Raw genomic sequence first — 17,558 nt, forward strand, 5'->3', positions numbered from 1 at the left:
AAAAAAGTGGGCTTGACACAGTGAGCTAAGGTGCTTTAATTCAAAACATGTTCACATTATTCTAAAGGAAATTACACATGTTAAGAATATCCACAGATGAACTCCAACTGTACATGAATAAGTGAACATTATCGGAAAGTGAAATCGTTCATTATCTGCACGAAGTACAATGAACTGTTAAAAAAAAATCACACCCCATCTTATGTTCATTACTCAATATCTAAATAATCGTATGGAAAAAATGTTTGAGTCGTTTTCTACTTGCAATCTCTTGTGAGACATTTCCCTTTTGTTCAAATAAATATTGCTGACATTTAAATTATATATCAAATAAAACTATATTAAAAAAAAAGTTATACAGGAACCATATATACACTACAAAATCAAAAAGAATAACAACAAATCTGTGAATATTTACATTATCGCCACACTAAGTCAAATCAACTCTTTTATCATGTTTAAAATGTAAAATAAATGTACAACAGAGAATAAATCAACATGTACAGATAAATGGGACTAATGCCACAACAGCACAGCTCTGTTAACGCACGTGGCTCCTACCAGCAGCTTCATGTTACTTCAGCTCCAAAATCAAAATCATCACCTTCAGTGTGTGTTACTGCAATTGTGCTAAAACCTGGTTTTAAGAATTACCAAAACAGAGAAACACGACACACCATCTTCTTTGTTGTGTCACGGCACGGTTGCGTCTTTGCGGGAGCCCATCCATCACGTGGTCACGGCTCAGTATATCTGGAAGTGAGCTGAGGTGGTGCCGTCCTTCCAGCAGCGCATGGTCTCGATAACGGTGGAGCGGCACAGCGGACAGGTTCTCTCCCGGTCGAACCACAGGCACAGGCACTCCTCACAGAACACGTGCTGCACAACAACAAAATGTCTTTCTATTAAAATCAGTAGTAATAAATTTGGCACAAAATATAGACTGTTACTGACTAAGTAGCTGATACTAGAGCCCGGCTGAGATATTGTTTGGATGCTCAAAAAACGTATCTGTATCAGCGTTTATGTTTGTCGAAAATTATTACAGAATAAACAAAGAAATTTTTTTAAGTTTTATATATTTGGTTGTATTTTATTTATAAAGTTGTTGATGTTTAAACTGTGAAATATCAATTCACACATTTCTCTACCATAAAAGTTTGATAACTAAACCTTAGAAATCATTGTATATGTACTTCAGAGGTCAGTGTCAGAGGTTAGAGTAAAAACATTCAACAACAAGAGACACTATTTTACAGCCTACGTTCTTTTTAAATTTCTATCTTTCAGTTTTAATCTTATTTCTAATTCTTCACCTTGCTCTAATCAGTTTGACCAACTCTTTACCTGACAGAGAAGGGCGATGGGATCTCTGAAATCAGTCTGACAAATGGCGCAGACATCCCCCGCCTCGCTGCACTGCTGATTGCCGGCCCTCATTCCATAACTCTGGATGAAAAAAACAACAAGTTTAAGAATCAAACATTTATTAAAACCTTCAATGCAAATTGTGCACATCTTTGTTCCTGTGTCCTCAAATGTGGAATAAATGAAAAGAGTCTGAATCTGACCTGGGAGCTGCAAAGCACAGCCACGGCTTTACATATGGCTGATACGCGTCCACAGATGTCGAAGGACTGCAAAACAAAGGAGACAAAGTTGGATCAAAAGGTTAAACTTAATCCAAAAAGGGAACATGAACAACTGTAATGTCGCATAGATCCATTCAACAGTTGCTAGGACTCCTGAAAACCACAAATATCCACCTCATGGAGGTCTAACAATAATATGGCGTGATCTCGGAAGACACCAAAGGGCGGGACCTTAGCACGCACACAAACACAGACACCCCCCCATTCAGCTGATCATCAACCACTACATCTGCTGAATCACTGGTGTATTAAAAAAATACAGAACCAGTTGTCATCACACGTTTTTAAAACATACGTCATCGTCCGTGCGTAACAATAAATAATTCACTGTTGTATCATTCAGAGATTCATTCATCCAAGTTCCACTGAAACAGTTTCACTATTTCTGCTTCCCACACAATGATGTGACTGTTTCAGAACGGAGTCATGGACCTCAACGAACTTTCAGGTTCCTCTTTGATGAGTGACTGACTTCGCTGTGACCTCACTGTGGGTTTCTCGTCTTCTTCAACCTCCCACAGGTCCCACAGCCGAGGTGCGGTGACCATACTAGTTTTTGTGCGTCACTTTTGACACACCACAACTTCCTGTGTGCAAAATCCAGCCCCAAGTTGTTTTTGACAGAGCTCGTCAACCACCTCTTTACCACAAATCTCAGAAAATGTGCCTGAATGAAATGGAAAGACTTGCAGTACTGTATTGTTAGAACTAATAGTTAACTCCGTAGCTATCATTGTATCTCTTGTCTTGGGAAACTCAGTTCATATGTTCCACAGCGAGACAACAACTAAATGAAAATATTCATAGATTTTTGTCACCAGAGGACGATTCCTAATGATTCTTCTGAACTCCTTACTTTCATGGAGCTCCACTCTTCATTCTGGTTCTTCTCCTTTTCTATTCTCTCAACAGGAACCTTTCCTCCAACAGTTGTCAGAGAGAGTCTTACTCTGACATCTGCTATTCTTGTCATGTTAGGTGAGATAACTGTTCCTGTATTGTTCTGTGATTACCTTGCAGAGGCTGTAGATGATGATGAGCGTGGCTCCCAGGAAGTAGCTGTTAGACGGGTCTTCTCCCATGATGTACTTGTACCACAGCTGGATGGGAACCAGCGCCCTGAACAGCTGGCTCAGGTCCTCGATCAGCAGGTAGAACTTACCCTGGATAAACACACACAATTAGAAACTAGAATAGCTGCTGAGGCCTCTTTAGAAGCGTTAATCAAACTGTGTGTCCATGTGCAGATGGCAGTTATGTGAATGTGCCAACTTAATATTTGGAAAGGCTGTGTTTTTGAAGGAGAAGCTACAAAACAGAGAAGAACTGGACCCGAGTTTCAAATAAATGAAAATATATAAAAAACGTGTTCTTTCTCTGATCCACTCACTAAGAGTCCGAGAAGCAGAAAGAGCTGAACAGCTTCGGGGTACTCTTCTATCTAGTCAAGAGCAGTGCAGTATTAAAAGCTTAAAACAGCACGCCTCCAGCCCAAACATGGCGGCTGTCCAGAGCTCCACAGTTTCACAGTGGTACAGGCAATTTCCCCACTCTGCAAGGGAAACTGGCAGCGGCTCTTTCCACCTGCTACCCAGCGCCCACATTAAACCCAGCCCTACGGGGGCCTCACCGGCTGCCTTCAGAGGACCTCCCCTCCCATCCATAATCACACAGAAGAAATCAACTTCTCGCTAAGACCCGCTCTGCCGCAAAGTGATTTGGGACGCGGAAAAAAAACACCAGAGGGCGACCGAAATGAAGGCGAACCTGATTCCCCGTTGGTCTCGTGGCATCCCAGCTTGCATAATGACTTCCTGGATGGCAGCTGACAAAGATGGATGACTGTGGGTAAAGAGCCACGAGCAGCCAGGTTGGTAGGCGAGGAAGACCTCCGCTCGTGGCTAATTCATCTTCCTTTTTGTCCCCTCGGCCTCGTGTCCCACAGTGCCCATCACGCCCACGCACAAACAGTCAAATCTGAAGCCTGGACACGAGCCAGGGAGTCTGAGTAAGCTGCACTTCAGGCCGTGCTTGAGTGGTTTCCTACTTATTTGGTTTCATTACTTTGTCTGATTGCCTAATCTCCTCCACCACAGCACAATAACACAACTTTACATTTTCATCTTTACTTTGGGGACGTAATTGAGTTTTAAAAACGTTGGCTACAATTTCCATATCCTGATCAACACAGAAATCACTTGTTAATCCATCTTTTCCTTTTCTGTTCAGGTGTCTACAACCATTTTTGTAAACAGTCTATGATTGAGGCCAATACAATATACAAAGTAAAAAAATAACCGCAAATAAAAAGAAAGAACTTCCAGCCATGAAAATTTAAATTCAACAATGAATATTCTTACAGACGCCATTAATCAAATTAAAACACAAGCAGCAAATACGAGCCTAAGAGGTCATTGAACGTCTGTGTGTGTTTGTCTGTGTTGTGAAGACTCAGAGCAGAAGTAGGATCATTAGTGGTTCACTGGTTGGATGCACTAATAAAGAAGACAGGTTTATTATGACTGATTGTGACTTCATGGAGTTCAGAAGAGACTCTATGAAATGAAATCTGAGACTTCCTAAAACTCAACATGTATCTATGGAAGCTATCAAATCATCTATGTGTGTATAGCATATCTTTGTGTGTGTGCATGTGCGTGTGTGGAGGGTACAGGTAATGGTCGAGCTCCGGGGAGGGATGACCTCACCGCTGCAACCCTCTTGAGGGCGAATGAGCTCAGTTGCTGGCTGCCGTGGTTCTGACGGCCTGTAGGTCTGTTTATCAGTGGAAAATTTAATCCTAATACTTTGCAACCCATCACTCGCCAAAGACACACACAAACACAAAAAAAACACACACACACACACACCAGGGCTGTACCTGTACGGAACTCTAGATGCATCTGTGTGTGTAAGTGTGTGTGTGTGTGTGTGTGTGTGTGTGTGTGTGTGTGTGTGTGTGTGTGTGTGTGTGTGTGTGTGTGTGTGTGTGTGTGTGTGTGTGTGTGTGTGTGTGTGTGTGTGTGTGTGTGTGTGTGTGTGTGTGTGTGTGTGTGTGTGTGTGTGTGTGTGTGTGTGTGTGTGTGTGTGTGTGTGTGTGTGTGTGTGTGTGTGTGTGTGTGTGTGTGTGTGTGTGTGTGTGTGTGTGTGTGTGTGTGTGTGTGTGTGTGTGTGTGTGTGTGTGTGTGTGTGTGTGTGTGTGTGTGTGTGTGTGTGTGTGTGTGTGTGTGTGTGTGTGTGTGTGTGTGTGTGTGTGTGTGTGTGTGTGTGTGTGTGTGTGTGTGTGTGTGTGTGTGTGTGTGTGTGTGTGTGTGTGTGTGTGTGTGTGTGTGTGTGTGTGTGTGTGTGTGTGTGTGTGTGTGTTTCCAGACACAATCTGTTGCCTCGGGCCAGAACAATGCACACAGACATGCACAAGCTCACCTAAGGAGGCCCATTTAAAACCTTATGAATACAAAGCAGTTTCACACTGTGACCCTTCAGCACTTTCTTCACTCGGCGGAGCATTTCATCATGGCTGATTAAATTTCCTATTTCGTAAAATATGAACAAAGTTTCACAACTTTGACTGTGAACTTTACTGCGACCGAGTTAATGTTTAGCCTTAAAAACATCATCTATGACAGTCAATGCAATCTATCAAGATTGCATTTTAAAGGGGCAATTCACCGATTTTTATCTTAGTTTATAAGAACAGATTTTCTGTGGATGTGCTCAGGGTCAGAGGGATAAATGAGGATGTCTTACCCTGGATTTGAACGCCAGAAGAATCTTGGGCAAAAAGAGGACGAAGCATTTCAGGCCGATGGTGAAATACTTCAGGACAAAGTCAGTGATGCCCACAGCCCAAATCAGGTTGAAGAAGTCAAAGCTGCTGAGGTTGGGCTTGGAAAACATAAGGCTGGAAGAGAAAATAAAACAACATCTAGCTGATCTGTTATTGGAGAATCTGGTGTTTTCACTCATGGTGGGTTGAACGATGAACAGCCGCAAAACAAATGTTAAAAATGAAGTTCAAAACTAAAAACGATGAAATTAACACAAAATACTCACAGGACAAGACCAAACAAGAAGAGAAAGACTCCCTAAAGGAAATGGAAGTTAAAAAAAAAATGACTTGCACAACAGAGAATGAATGGAAAAACATAAGTAAGTTAATTCAATCCAAATCATAAGATGGCCGGGAAAGAAAAACAAAGTGACAATAAAAAAATACACTGTACCTGTTGTGCAGCTCCTCGTGGCTGAATGTATAATAGATATAGAAAATATTCCCTGAAAGGAACATTAAGATCCAAAGAGCAACAATAACAGAACGTTCCTCCTGGTAAAACAAAACAAACACATTGTGTAATGGATTACAAATTGTCTGGTGCATTACACTAGAGAGCAGCACAGCTAATGAATATAGGTACAAGGTAAGGAACTTAACATATTTATGAGATATACTGGGGATCATTTTATACAAAATATCCTCTAATACTTTGTTGTGGTCATGTTAACTCAAAACCAAAGTTTTAACACAATTTTTCAGATGCATTTTTTTTTCAGCCAATTACTAGGTTCGCCTCAAGTATATTTAATATCAACATTTGATTCTAAAATGGGAATTTTGTGATTGCTCCCTCTGTTGCAGTATATGTCCTAGATCCAGCCTCCTCCACGTTAGTGCAGGGGACACTGTCATTGTTCTAGTCAAATTAAACTTTGGCATTGTAGGTAGTTCTCATCGCTAGACTATGGACTTGTGGTCAGGGTCATTATCAGCACAAGTCTTGTCAAAATTGAAAAAATATCAGTTATAGCAGTTACAATATTATATTTCTTTTTACCCGTAATGCCACTTGGTGCCTGAATGTGGAGTTTGCATAAGCGAATGTGCTGGCCATCCCCACGCACACAGCGATACCTGCAGAGGAGAGAAGCAACATCATCACTAAACCAGACCTAGTGAGTTGTGAGTGGTGCACAACTAGACACTGGTAGTAGCACTAGTTCTCTGCTCTACAGGCTGGTTTACCGAGCTTATGCTGAAAGCAGACTTTAGCCAGCAGAATCAGGATGAAGGGGAAACCCCTCTGCAGCCAGGTGACCACCGACTTCAGCTCGGACAGGGCCGGAGCCGGTGTGGACGGGTCCTCCTGGCCCTCCTCCCTGGAGCCATGCCTCTCCGAGCCGGCCGACGTGGCGGCCTGCTGGAGCAGAGAGGACGTCCTGTGCTGCAGCGCCTGGTGGAAGTGGTGATGGTGGTGGTGATGGTGGTGCTGCGGCGGGCGAGAGAGAAAGGATCCACCCTCAGAGCGGTGGGGGCCCCCTTCTTCTCTGGATGATGCGGTCATCTGGATAAACACTTCAGGGGGGGAGCCCAGGACTAAGCCGGCTGCCTGGAACTGGGCGGAGGAGACAGAACCGGAGGGGACACCTACAAGGCCGGAGAAGATCTGCTGGGGGGAGACGGCTGAGTCGGGCTTCAGGCAGTCGAAGACACCTCCCTCATCGAGGCTGCTCTCGGATCCTAGAGTTTGGCTTCGGCTCCTGAATGAGGAGAGTAAAGATGGATGCCAAAAAAATCTGTAGTCTGGAAGATTTCGAGATTTTCTCCCATTCTGCCAGAATGGCATTTGATAGAGTTGAGATCTGGTTCTTTAGCTCCAAACTAGGAAAACACTTCTTTAGTAAAGGGAACTCAATAACGCAACCATTATCCTTTATCTTTTTTATTGCAGCCTTGTAGTATTCCCATTTTCATTGAATGTAGTATTTCTCTTGTTATTTCATACAACATTTTTCCCTTGTGATTTCTCTGTGGATTGAGAATTACCTCAATGGATGATTAATACAGGTCTTATCGTATCCTATCTTGTCTTATCTTATCTTATCATATGTGATCCTATCCTTTAGTATCCGATCCTAACTTATCTTATCCTGTCCTATATTATCTTTTCATATCTTATCTTACCTTATCCTCCTATCCTATCCTATATTATCGTATCTTATTCTATCCTTTAGTCTCAAATCCTAACTGATTTTATCCTATCCTATATAATCCTAATTTATCTTATCCTATCCCATATTATCCTCTCCTATATTATATTATATTATCTTATCCTATCCTATATTATCTCATCCCTGGTGAAGCCAATGTGAAAAGCCTCACTGTGTATGTAGGAGGACAGAAGCTTCACACGAGACCCTAACCCTAACACACCAGTATAAGACCCAGTGAGGAGAACTAGCTGACCCACCTTTCAGAGGGCATGCCATCCGTGTTGCTGCTGTGTCTCCTCTGCATGGCCCAGTGCTCATCCCCGCATGGAGCAGCCCTGCAGACACACAACACACACACACCTGTTATCCACAAGTGTGTGTGTCTGCGGGTGTGTGTGTGTTACTTGCATGAATCTGTAAAGACGTGTTTTAATGTTTTACCTGAATCGGTTTCTTCAGCTCCTTCTCTCTCCTCATCGTTAAAAACAAGCTGCCTTGTCTGCGCCGGACACTTCCTGTCTGACGTCACCGCGGTGCGCGTAGCCGACCAATCAGCGGCCCCGATCCCGCCGAACCACTTCCGGGTTGGAAGTGTGTTTTGCTGGCTTCTCGCTGCCTGGACGTCACAGTCTCTGCCCGATGGAAAGCTGACTTTTAGTTTTGTATCTTTAAACGACACGAAAACACGTCACTGGACTTCGTTGCACTTTATTTGTCTTGTTTTAAAAAATAGCAGCGTTTAGGAGGAAAGGGAAGCTAATGCTAACGGCAGCTAACTAGCTAGCAGTTCCTAACAAAGCAGGCTTCTGTCATGTTAGCTTAGCTGCTGAGACGTGTTTACCACCATGGGTTAGCTAGCACGTCTGTGTGGATGCTGCTCGGTTACACCACCTCCTGTCGGCTGTCAGATTGAAGCTAACTAGCCTCCCTGGAGGGTTGGGGGGGTTCGGCTCCGTCACCAGCTCCACCACCAAGCCATGCTATGATGATGGTGCTGCGGCGGCTACTGAGGAAGCGCTGGGTGCTGGGGGTCGTGTTCGGACTGTCTCTCATCTACTTCCTCACCAGCACACTCAAACAGGTAGAGAAGCCCCCCACCCACCCAATGCACCTCCTGCACCGGCTGGTGATGGAGGTGGAGGTGGTGCTCGGTACATGGCATGTGCAAGGGATCCTGGAGCTGCACAACTTTCTCAATATTCTAAGATATTACACAAAAAAAGAATGTCACAGTGAATGATCAATGACAGGAGGATGCGTGTATTTGTATATTGTATATTGAATCAGATCTTCATCACCACATAAACCAATGTCCCCCACTCCTGAGTAACTGGAATTTAATATGTCTCTATTTCGGGCGATTCTGTGACATTGATTGGTTATATCTCCTTCATATAGGTCACAGGGAAATTGTTCTATAGCTCTCTTCTTGCTCTAACCAGTATGATATCCCCATTTAAACTACAGTGGTATCCAGTAGAGTGCAACAGTCCCCCTTATGGCACAATATTAAATCTCATAAGATCCATTTTTATCTGGATATGCACAATTTCACACCCCTGTAAATATCAGTCCCCTAAAATACGCCTGATTTTCTTTTTCATTGTTAAAGAAGGTGATTTGAATTCCTGGATCTGCCCCCTGATCTCCTCCCTGACCGATACATCCTTCAACCTAGTTTCATTGAGTTTTCCTGCCAACAAAAAACAAACACAGTCAGCAATGTCTTAGGCGAAAGTATAAACAAGTTAAATTGCAGAAATATCCTAAAATTTGTCACATTTTGTATACTGACCTCTAAAAGGTTTGGTCTCTGGTATTTGAGTTGTTGCTGATGTATCATTACTTATCTGAAGTGGCATCAAATCACTAACTGCAAGGTCTGGCCCATGCAAAGTGCTTATGTATTACTTTGTTATTGGACTCTTGATAAATGCCGAGGTGGTAATGAACCTTTAAGAAGCAGTGGCCATCCTTATATTCTGCTCCTTCAGAACCTTTTGTCTTTGTTCCACATTGTTTTATGTCGGCTCTTTAAATTATGTTTTCACGACCTCTCACGACCTCCCTGTGTGAATCTGTGCAGGAGGAACGAACCATACGGGACCGCACTCTCCTCGAGGTCCGAGACTCAGACCATCGAATCCCCTGGAAGGTCCGATTCAACCTGGGGAACAGCAGCCGACAGATTACTCAGTGCAGGAACTCCATCCAGGGCAAGACGCTGCTCACAGACGAACTCGGTGAGTAATCCATCTCTCTACCATCTTAAGTTTTCTTCCCTCTGGTCAACGCACATGCTTATTTGTGTATTAATGTTTTGCAGGTTACGTCTGCGAGAGAAAAGACTTGCTGGTTAACGGCTGCTGCAACGGCAACGCCCCCAGCTCCAGGCAGTACATTTGTAAAAGCTGCCTGGCCAATGGCTGCTGTAGTATCTACGAGTACTGCGTGTCGTGTTGTCTGCAGCCTGATAAGGTATCTGATCTCTCACATTCAGGAAGTTCAGGGGCGTGGTTTTATTACTGCAATCAGACACAGATCAATTTTGCAAGACCTCAGGGTTTATACAAGTTAAAACGATGATCTGTAAATTCAAGAAGTTGAATCTTGTTGTGAAAAAAGACAAAACAAATTGAGCAAACTGACATTTTACACATGCTCCGTCTCTTATCTCCTACAGCAACCGCTGCTCGAGCACTTCCTGAATCGAGCAGCTGAAGGTTTCCAGAATCTCTTCTCTGCTGTGGAGGATCATTTTGAGCTCTGCCTGGCCAAGTGTAGAACGTCTTCACAAGTATGTGATGAGACAGAAAGATTTAAAAAGTCCTTTTCAGCGATGAAGATGTTTCATGTGCTTTTCACAAGCTGCCATAGTAATATAGAAGAGTAGCTATAAAGAAAGAAATGAATGTATTTAATTCAAAAGTATGACTCCTGCAGTTGAGTATTATAATTTCAGTTTTTTGATTAAATTCTCTGAGGATTAAAATATCTGTTCACCTTTATTCTTCTGAGGCTTTTATTGTTCTTCCCAGTATTCAATATTTAATGCTTATAAAATCAGAATATTCCAAATTATTCCAAAATCAGTGTGTGATTGTTTCAGGAGTTGATTGAATGTTTTATATTAATTCTTCTCGGTTTGCTTTTCAAAAATCAACCACCTATCAATATTCAAATGTATGCTGTTTTATAATTTAAAAAATGTCCATCTGCACTTTAACAAACACAAACTTAAATGTGTGAAGTAGTTTTAATGTTTGTTTCTCTCGTGCAGAGTGTTCAACATGAGAACACCTACAGAAACCCTCAAGCAAAGTACTGCTACGGAGAGAGTCCTCCAGAGCTTCTCCCAGTATGAGCATCTCCTTCAGAGTGAAGGACTTCCAGGAGCAGCACTGGGCCCATGAAGCCTCCTGGTGGGACGCCTGAGGCTGTTTGGAGCAGAGACTCTCTACACATGAACTGCTGCTGTCTTGGATAATTTTGCATCATAGTGGCAAAGGAAGGAAAGACATCCAAGACCAGCTTCGACAGATAATGGACAAATTCTATATGTGATTTGATTATTTACACTTCATAAGTGCATAGAATGCTTCATACATTCATCCGTGATGATCATCAGGTTGTAATAGCCGGCAGCTCATCCATCAGGATTAGCTTCAAACCAGTTCACGTCATCCAGTAGTCTTCATTTTTTAAACTGGGAACATTTAACAGCTGTTTCAATGTTTCGTTGAATATTTCAAACAGCAGAGAATGTGTAGTTAGGTCTGTGTATAGTGCATGCATATGGAACAGCTATTTAATAAAAGTGACTGTGAAATAAAATCACTTAAGGTTAATAGTTGTGCTTTTTATTACGTAAATTCATCTTTTTTTAAAATGTTGCCTTTATGTGAATGGCAGTTTGACACTGGGGTCGTTTGTAGTTTAGCACATGGACTATATAGATATGGATGATGCATATCTACTTCCTCGTGCTATACAGAAATGAGTACTTTGACCTTTTAGTTTGGTCCATGTCCCATCTACTAACTATACTACTATATAATGCAGCCAGCCAGCAGGGGGTGATCAGGACACTGGCTTCACTGTGGGGGAGCTGTCATGTCAGCCATCTTTATACACAGCCTATGGTTTAGCAAAGGCCACAAGAAAATCTAGTTTTTCAAGGTTTGTTCAAGAAGTTTATGGTTTAAATTTAGAAAATGTCTGATAAAGAAATCACCAATAATTTCTGTTTCTCTGCCAAAATGAGCAAACTTAAGTTATATTTATATTAAATGTGAGAAAATTCAAGTGCAATAGTAAAAGTACAAATAGATAACTGGAACAATTTCAATCAGTCACCATCGTCTGTAAGAAATTTAAGGAACATACAAAAATCATGTTTTCCAAAGGGTTTAATATTTCAAGAACTTTTTGTTTCAGCAATAAAGATTCATTTGAGGCTCGTACAGAATAAAACCTGTGAACTTCTAACAGAACATTAATCGATCACTTCATCTGAGGAGGACCAGTCTCACATTAATCTCTGTCCTGGAGCTGCTGTTCTCCTGCGTTGTTCTGACGAGCCTCTGACAGACGTATCGGCCTTTTCTCTGCACTGTCCATCTGTCCTCGGGTTTCACTGAGCTACTCGGCGACTGGAGTCCAAACCTGCATCTCTCTGAAGCTGATTCGTATCAGCTCCTCCCTCCTCCTCAGGCGCTGTGGCCCACTCACAGGGGAGAGATGGCCAGAGCTAAACAATTAATCATCGGCGAAGGCTGAGAAAACAAACTGTCGTAATTAGGAAATGTATCAGAGCCCCATCTCATTTGGCAAGTTGATTAATTACCGTCACACGGGAGCCACGTCAATCCGTACAAAGTTCTAATTGAACAAATCTGTTTCTGAGGTATTCAGGGAAATTCACTTACTTGTCAAAAATGAGATGAGATTGATACCATTCTTTTCAGCTGCAGCTAGCAGCCGATTTGATGAGCTTTCCATACTGGAAATAATGAAACTACAAACCTCAACCTCTCTCAAACTGTCCTTTTAAACACCATTCAGTAATAACGGTCTTTTGATGAGCTGCATCAACCATATTAAAGAGTTATAATTTGCATTGGCACTGAATTCAACACACGTGTCAACACTTTACATCTAAGACAAACTAGAATTGAACACAATTATTCCCTGGGAAATTATTGGAAAAATCACAATGTTTAAGAAATTCCTTGATCCATATCAAAATGGAATGGGTTATGTTTGGGTCCATGTCATATCCCTCCAAAAAATGTCATTGACATCTGTTGTGTGGCTTTTGGGTCATCCTGCTGACAACTCATGAAAACTATATCTACATATATATATATCTCTGTAAACTTAAAAAGGTGAAACGTATGATGAGCTCAACGAAAACAAGACGTCAAACAACACAAAATTATATTTTTTTGTAGATGCTGCAATTACAACTTATGTTTTTGATGTGTTTCCTTTCTGATAAATTATTAAATAAACACCAGAACTCCATGAACACTTGAGTTAAATAAAATAGATATAAATGTAAATAAATAAAAAAAGCATAGAATCAGCCTTTAAATAAAAACAATAATCATCATAATAATGACATCAGTCCTTTTTTAGAAAATAATGATAAATTATAGATATAAATATAAAGACCTAATCTAAATATCATTCTGATAAATGTAATTTGATTCAAGTAAAATTCATATTCTAAACAAATAATATATGACTTGGTTTCGGGGCTTGTGACAAAACGAAGGAGAAAATCTTTGGACTATTTGGTCCAGTTGTGAATTCACAGCGTCAGTGGACTTAACTTTACACTCGCAGGTGTTGAGAAAGTAGGTTTCTTCAGAGTAAACTGTTGAATGTGTGGAGTGACCGTTTCCTCTGCTGGTCGCACATCTTCTTCATCTCCTCCAGCAGCTGCTGCACTTGTTCTTCCCAGTCCCTCAGTCGGACAATGACAAGCCATCCATACTCTTTTTTAGCATAAGTGTGATTAGCGGTCAACTTCGGCAGGGTCGGCTTCGATGGCAAAGGCACGTCAGGAAAGAAGTCCTTGAGAAGGTGCTTTACTTTAGATAGATGGTTTTTGAGTCGGCCCTTGACCAGCGACAGGGGCCCGGCAACTGGTTCTTTGTTTCCAAATATTTCTGAGTGATGCTGCTCAACTTTTAAAACGTGCAAACGAAAGAGCTCGTTCTTGATGCAGACGTCCTGCAGCTTCTCAGAGACGTTGACCCCGGACACGGTGGAGTCAGGAACATTCTCTGTGCTGATATTAGACCTGTGTCCATGAAATGTTATCTGTAAGAAAGAAAGAAAAGATCTTATAGGATTTCATGGAGTTTAAGTGGTGATTGTAAAATGCAAATAAGAGTAAAATCATACGTGAAATTCAAGTGTAAAGAATTATAGAATAACTCAAATTCTCTTTCAGATGAAAATACATTCTTATATCAAGCATTTTGCAGCTGAAAGAGATGTTTATTTTGTGGAAGTCTATTTAAAACTATAAGATTAATTTATTTATACAAAATGTCTCAAGAACGTTCATACATTTTTTCTGCTGCACTCAAAACAAAAGCAGCAGCGGCTCCTCTGCCGTATCTGGGTTGAAGTAGCTGCTAGATAAGTGTTTAAATGAACTTGCTGTTTCCATGGTTACCACAGTTGTCACGTTGACGTTTTCCTTTATAAATAGGCTATATAGGCTATTATTAAACGAAATAAAACAAAAATAATCTTAAAAGAAGTGTGTGTGTGTGTGTGATTGTTGATTGGTGTGTTTGAATTAAGTCATATGTTTAATTTACGTATGCCAGCCTTGGCTTTTTTAACAATATGCTAAATATGCTGTACTCATACTGAAGTTATTCTTTGTATACTGTATAGGCCTGGGAATTGGCGGTTTCTCCTAATTGTGTAGTGTTTGGGATTCCACGTGACGTACGTAATGCTGAGAGAGAGAAAAAGACAGAGAGAACCTGAGGGACAGCCAGTAAGGCCACATAATGCCAAACTAACTGTATGTTTGTTGTTATTTTTGGAATGTTCTTTTGTTGATTTGTTGATTCTCTTTTATTTTTAATCAACTCTGTTCATTTTATTTTGTCCTTCTGCATGTTTATGTAATGTGTACGTGTTGAATTAGCTTTGGCAATAGTGTTAAAAAACATTCATGCTAATAAAGCTTCTTTGAATTGAATTGAATTGAGAACTTGTGTGTGCGCACGTTTTGTTTTGAGATCGGGGCGGGCGTGTTTGTGTAGGCGCTATTAGAAACATGGCTGCATTTACTACCAGTAGGCTACTCCGTGTGTGGTTTCGCCGATGCGTGTGTGTGTGTGTGTGAGAGAGAGAGAGAGAGAGAGAGAGAAAGAGAGAGAGAGAGAGAGAGAGAGAGAGAGAGAGAGAGAGAGAGAGACTATCTTACGTGCACTCATGTTTTGAGATTGGAGGTTAGTGTGTTTTGTGTGTGTGTTGGACGCCGACTCTGGTTGTCGCTAAATCAACCAGGACTGAATTTAAAAGTTTAGTGCGGTTTTTAACTGACTTCCAGAGTAGAAAGATATGAGGTGAAGCTTCGTTATTACAAAAGCAGATTAGGTCATTTTTTTAATATAATGGGTCGAAGGAAGCAGTGAAGAAAATATCTGTACAATCATTTTGTCAGATATCAAATCAACAGCTGTGCACTTGGTGCAAAATGTCCTCACAACTCACAAAATATATACAGGAGATATATAACCTGTAGATATATGAGACTTACAAAGTGCTTCAGTAGGTCTTTGGCTTCATGTCGCAGCAGCGCTGAATGATCGATAGTGCTCTGTATGTCTGGGCAGTTCTTGTGAGCTGGAGCAGAAAACACCGGCCTGCACTGCAGCTCCAGGATCATGTGGACGAGAACTGAACAAAGATAAAGAGGAGACATGTAACTCGAGTTTAACACAGAATATGAGGTAAAAATAATGCAACTTTAATACTAATTGATTCTATCTGAAAATTACTGTGACTTACAGAACTACTATGTGATTGATTTATTTTTGATGATGCTCCAAGTATGGAAGGAAGAACCCTAATTATTAATCTAGTTTGATCTTAAAATCAAATTTTGAATCTTAATCTAAAGAGATTGAGAAACTCACAAGTGGTAACAAGGCAAATTTGAAGAGTTGTTGGAAGATAGAAAAGCAAAATACACCGATGTTGCAGAAAATGTGGTTATTAAAGTTTTCAGATTTTTCCCGTCAACTTTGCCTTCTCCCTGTTTATTAGTGGAAATTGTTTTTTAATTTGTTTATTGCAGGTACTAGACATATTCAGACTCAAGGTGTCAGTCCCCCTGCAGCATTTACCTTAAGAATTAACAAACCAAATGAAAGTAGTTGTAGAAATATAACTAAAGAACAAAACAAACCAAAGATAGAAATAAAAGGAAATAGAGAATTATATTTACTGTTTCCTCTGCAAATGATTTAAAGAAAAGAAAAGCTGTTTAAATCATCAGATCAGTGTTAAAACCATGTTTTGTCACTTGTCAATTAAAAGTAAATATTTTCTCTATACTCTATCCAAATGTATAGATCTGCAGATTCACGAAAAAATACACATGTGTGGATAAAAGCTTGCATGCAACATAATTCAAGTAGAAAACAAAACGTGAAAGGTTATTCTCACAGGACATTTAAACTAAACTATTTAATATTAAATTGCGTCATTAAATACATAAAATAACAATATACTTATTGCAAATCATAAAGATATTTACCACAGTGTCTCAGAAGTTCAAAGAGTTTAAAATCCATAGCGACGACGGGAGAAGATTCACTTAGCAAACCACACACAAAGTGACACACAACATATTTTCACCTGTAAACTGGCCTTTATATACTATACGAGTTGGGTCATCTACACCCACCATTCCAAAAAGTTTCCATTTACTATTCAGCATCACTCATGTTATGACAGCGTGATACATGTCAGAGGTGACATCACTGTCTCATGTGCTCCTCAGATACCAGGACTCAGATTCATCAAACAAATAAATAACTCCTCCCTAAAAATATCTTTATTTTTAACCAATACAACGTTACACACTAATCTGTTCAGTATCTTTGAATCAAACATGATTAATTCACTGTTTGGGATTTTTTTAACGTTTTGATTTTTCTTTAATTAAGTGAATATGTTAATGGGAACGTTTAGATAAAACACTCACAAACACGATTATACCAATTTCCACTTGTTCAGTGAAAATAAGACTTTAGACGTCATAGCACGAATCCTCCCCCGAAAGTTCCAGCGTTGTTAACGTCAGCGCGTTTCCGCGGAAACCCACAATGTGTTTGAGTATACAACCTCTCCTCATCCGATAAAGTTTGTCTTAACATGGATATATGCTCTATCTGGGCAGTGAATTAACGTATTGACACTGGTGATTATTTCTTCATAACCACTGGATGAAAGAGAGTTTTTTCTCACCTCTTACACAGAAGCTCGGTCCACCGGTGTGGCGCAAGTTTCTGTTATGGATCCCATTTTCTTTTCCTTGTAAAAGCTTCCTCTTCAGATCAAATCAACAGTTTAAAAGGTACATCTCATTTATATGCAGATGATATTAAAATGCTTATAATTTAACCATCAGTATATCAACTGGTTTGTGACCTGTGACCTTTGCCTGTAGAGGCCGATCACTAATTTGAACCCAGTTGTTTCTCTAAGCCTTTAAGGCTCATTATACCACAATCTGTCATCTTCAAATTACTGTATATACTTGACTCATGCATGATTAAATTCAATCTTGAAATAATCACTATTTGTTGGAACATGCATTTGTGCTATGATCCTGAATTTATTCCTTAAAAATGTTAAAAACCAAACAATTTCATG

The 17,558-nt window shown here is 40.5% G+C and overlaps 2 protein-coding genes across 2 annotated transcripts; one reads left to right on the plus strand and one right to left on the minus strand.

The window, feature by feature from the left end:
• Positions 1-20: 20 nt before the first annotated feature.
• rnft2 (ring finger protein, transmembrane 2) lies at positions 21-8,152 on the minus strand. Its single transcript, XM_061072275.1, has 10 exons — positions 8,082-8,152; positions 7,898-7,975; positions 6,673-7,187; positions 6,485-6,561; positions 5,876-5,976; positions 5,400-5,553; positions 2,666-2,815; positions 1,572-1,637; positions 1,348-1,449; positions 21-879 (listed from the first exon to the last, which is right to left on the minus strand). Exons 2-10 carry the CDS (start codon positions 7,942-7,944, stop codon positions 745-747), a joined length of 1,347 nt encoding a protein of 448 aa, XP_060928258.1. The 5' UTR covers positions 7,945-7,975; positions 8,082-8,152; the 3' UTR covers positions 21-744.
• A 77-nt stretch (positions 8,153-8,229) lies between these two features.
• spring1 (SREBF pathway regulator in golgi 1) lies at positions 8,230-11,477 on the plus strand. Its single transcript, XM_061071296.1, has 5 exons — positions 8,230-8,721; positions 9,727-9,883; positions 9,967-10,118; positions 10,324-10,437; positions 10,921-11,477. Exons 1-5 carry the CDS (start codon positions 8,623-8,625, stop codon positions 11,002-11,004), a joined length of 606 nt encoding a protein of 201 aa, XP_060927279.1. The 5' UTR covers positions 8,230-8,622; the 3' UTR covers positions 11,005-11,477.
• The last annotated feature ends 6,081 nt before the right edge of the window (positions 11,478-17,558 follow it).

Source organism: Limanda limanda, chromosome 5 (assembly GCF_963576545.1).
Source record: "Limanda limanda chromosome 5, fLimLim1.1, whole genome shotgun sequence".
Classification (NCBI taxonomy): domain Eukaryota; kingdom Metazoa; phylum Chordata; class Actinopteri; order Pleuronectiformes; family Pleuronectidae; genus Limanda; species Limanda limanda.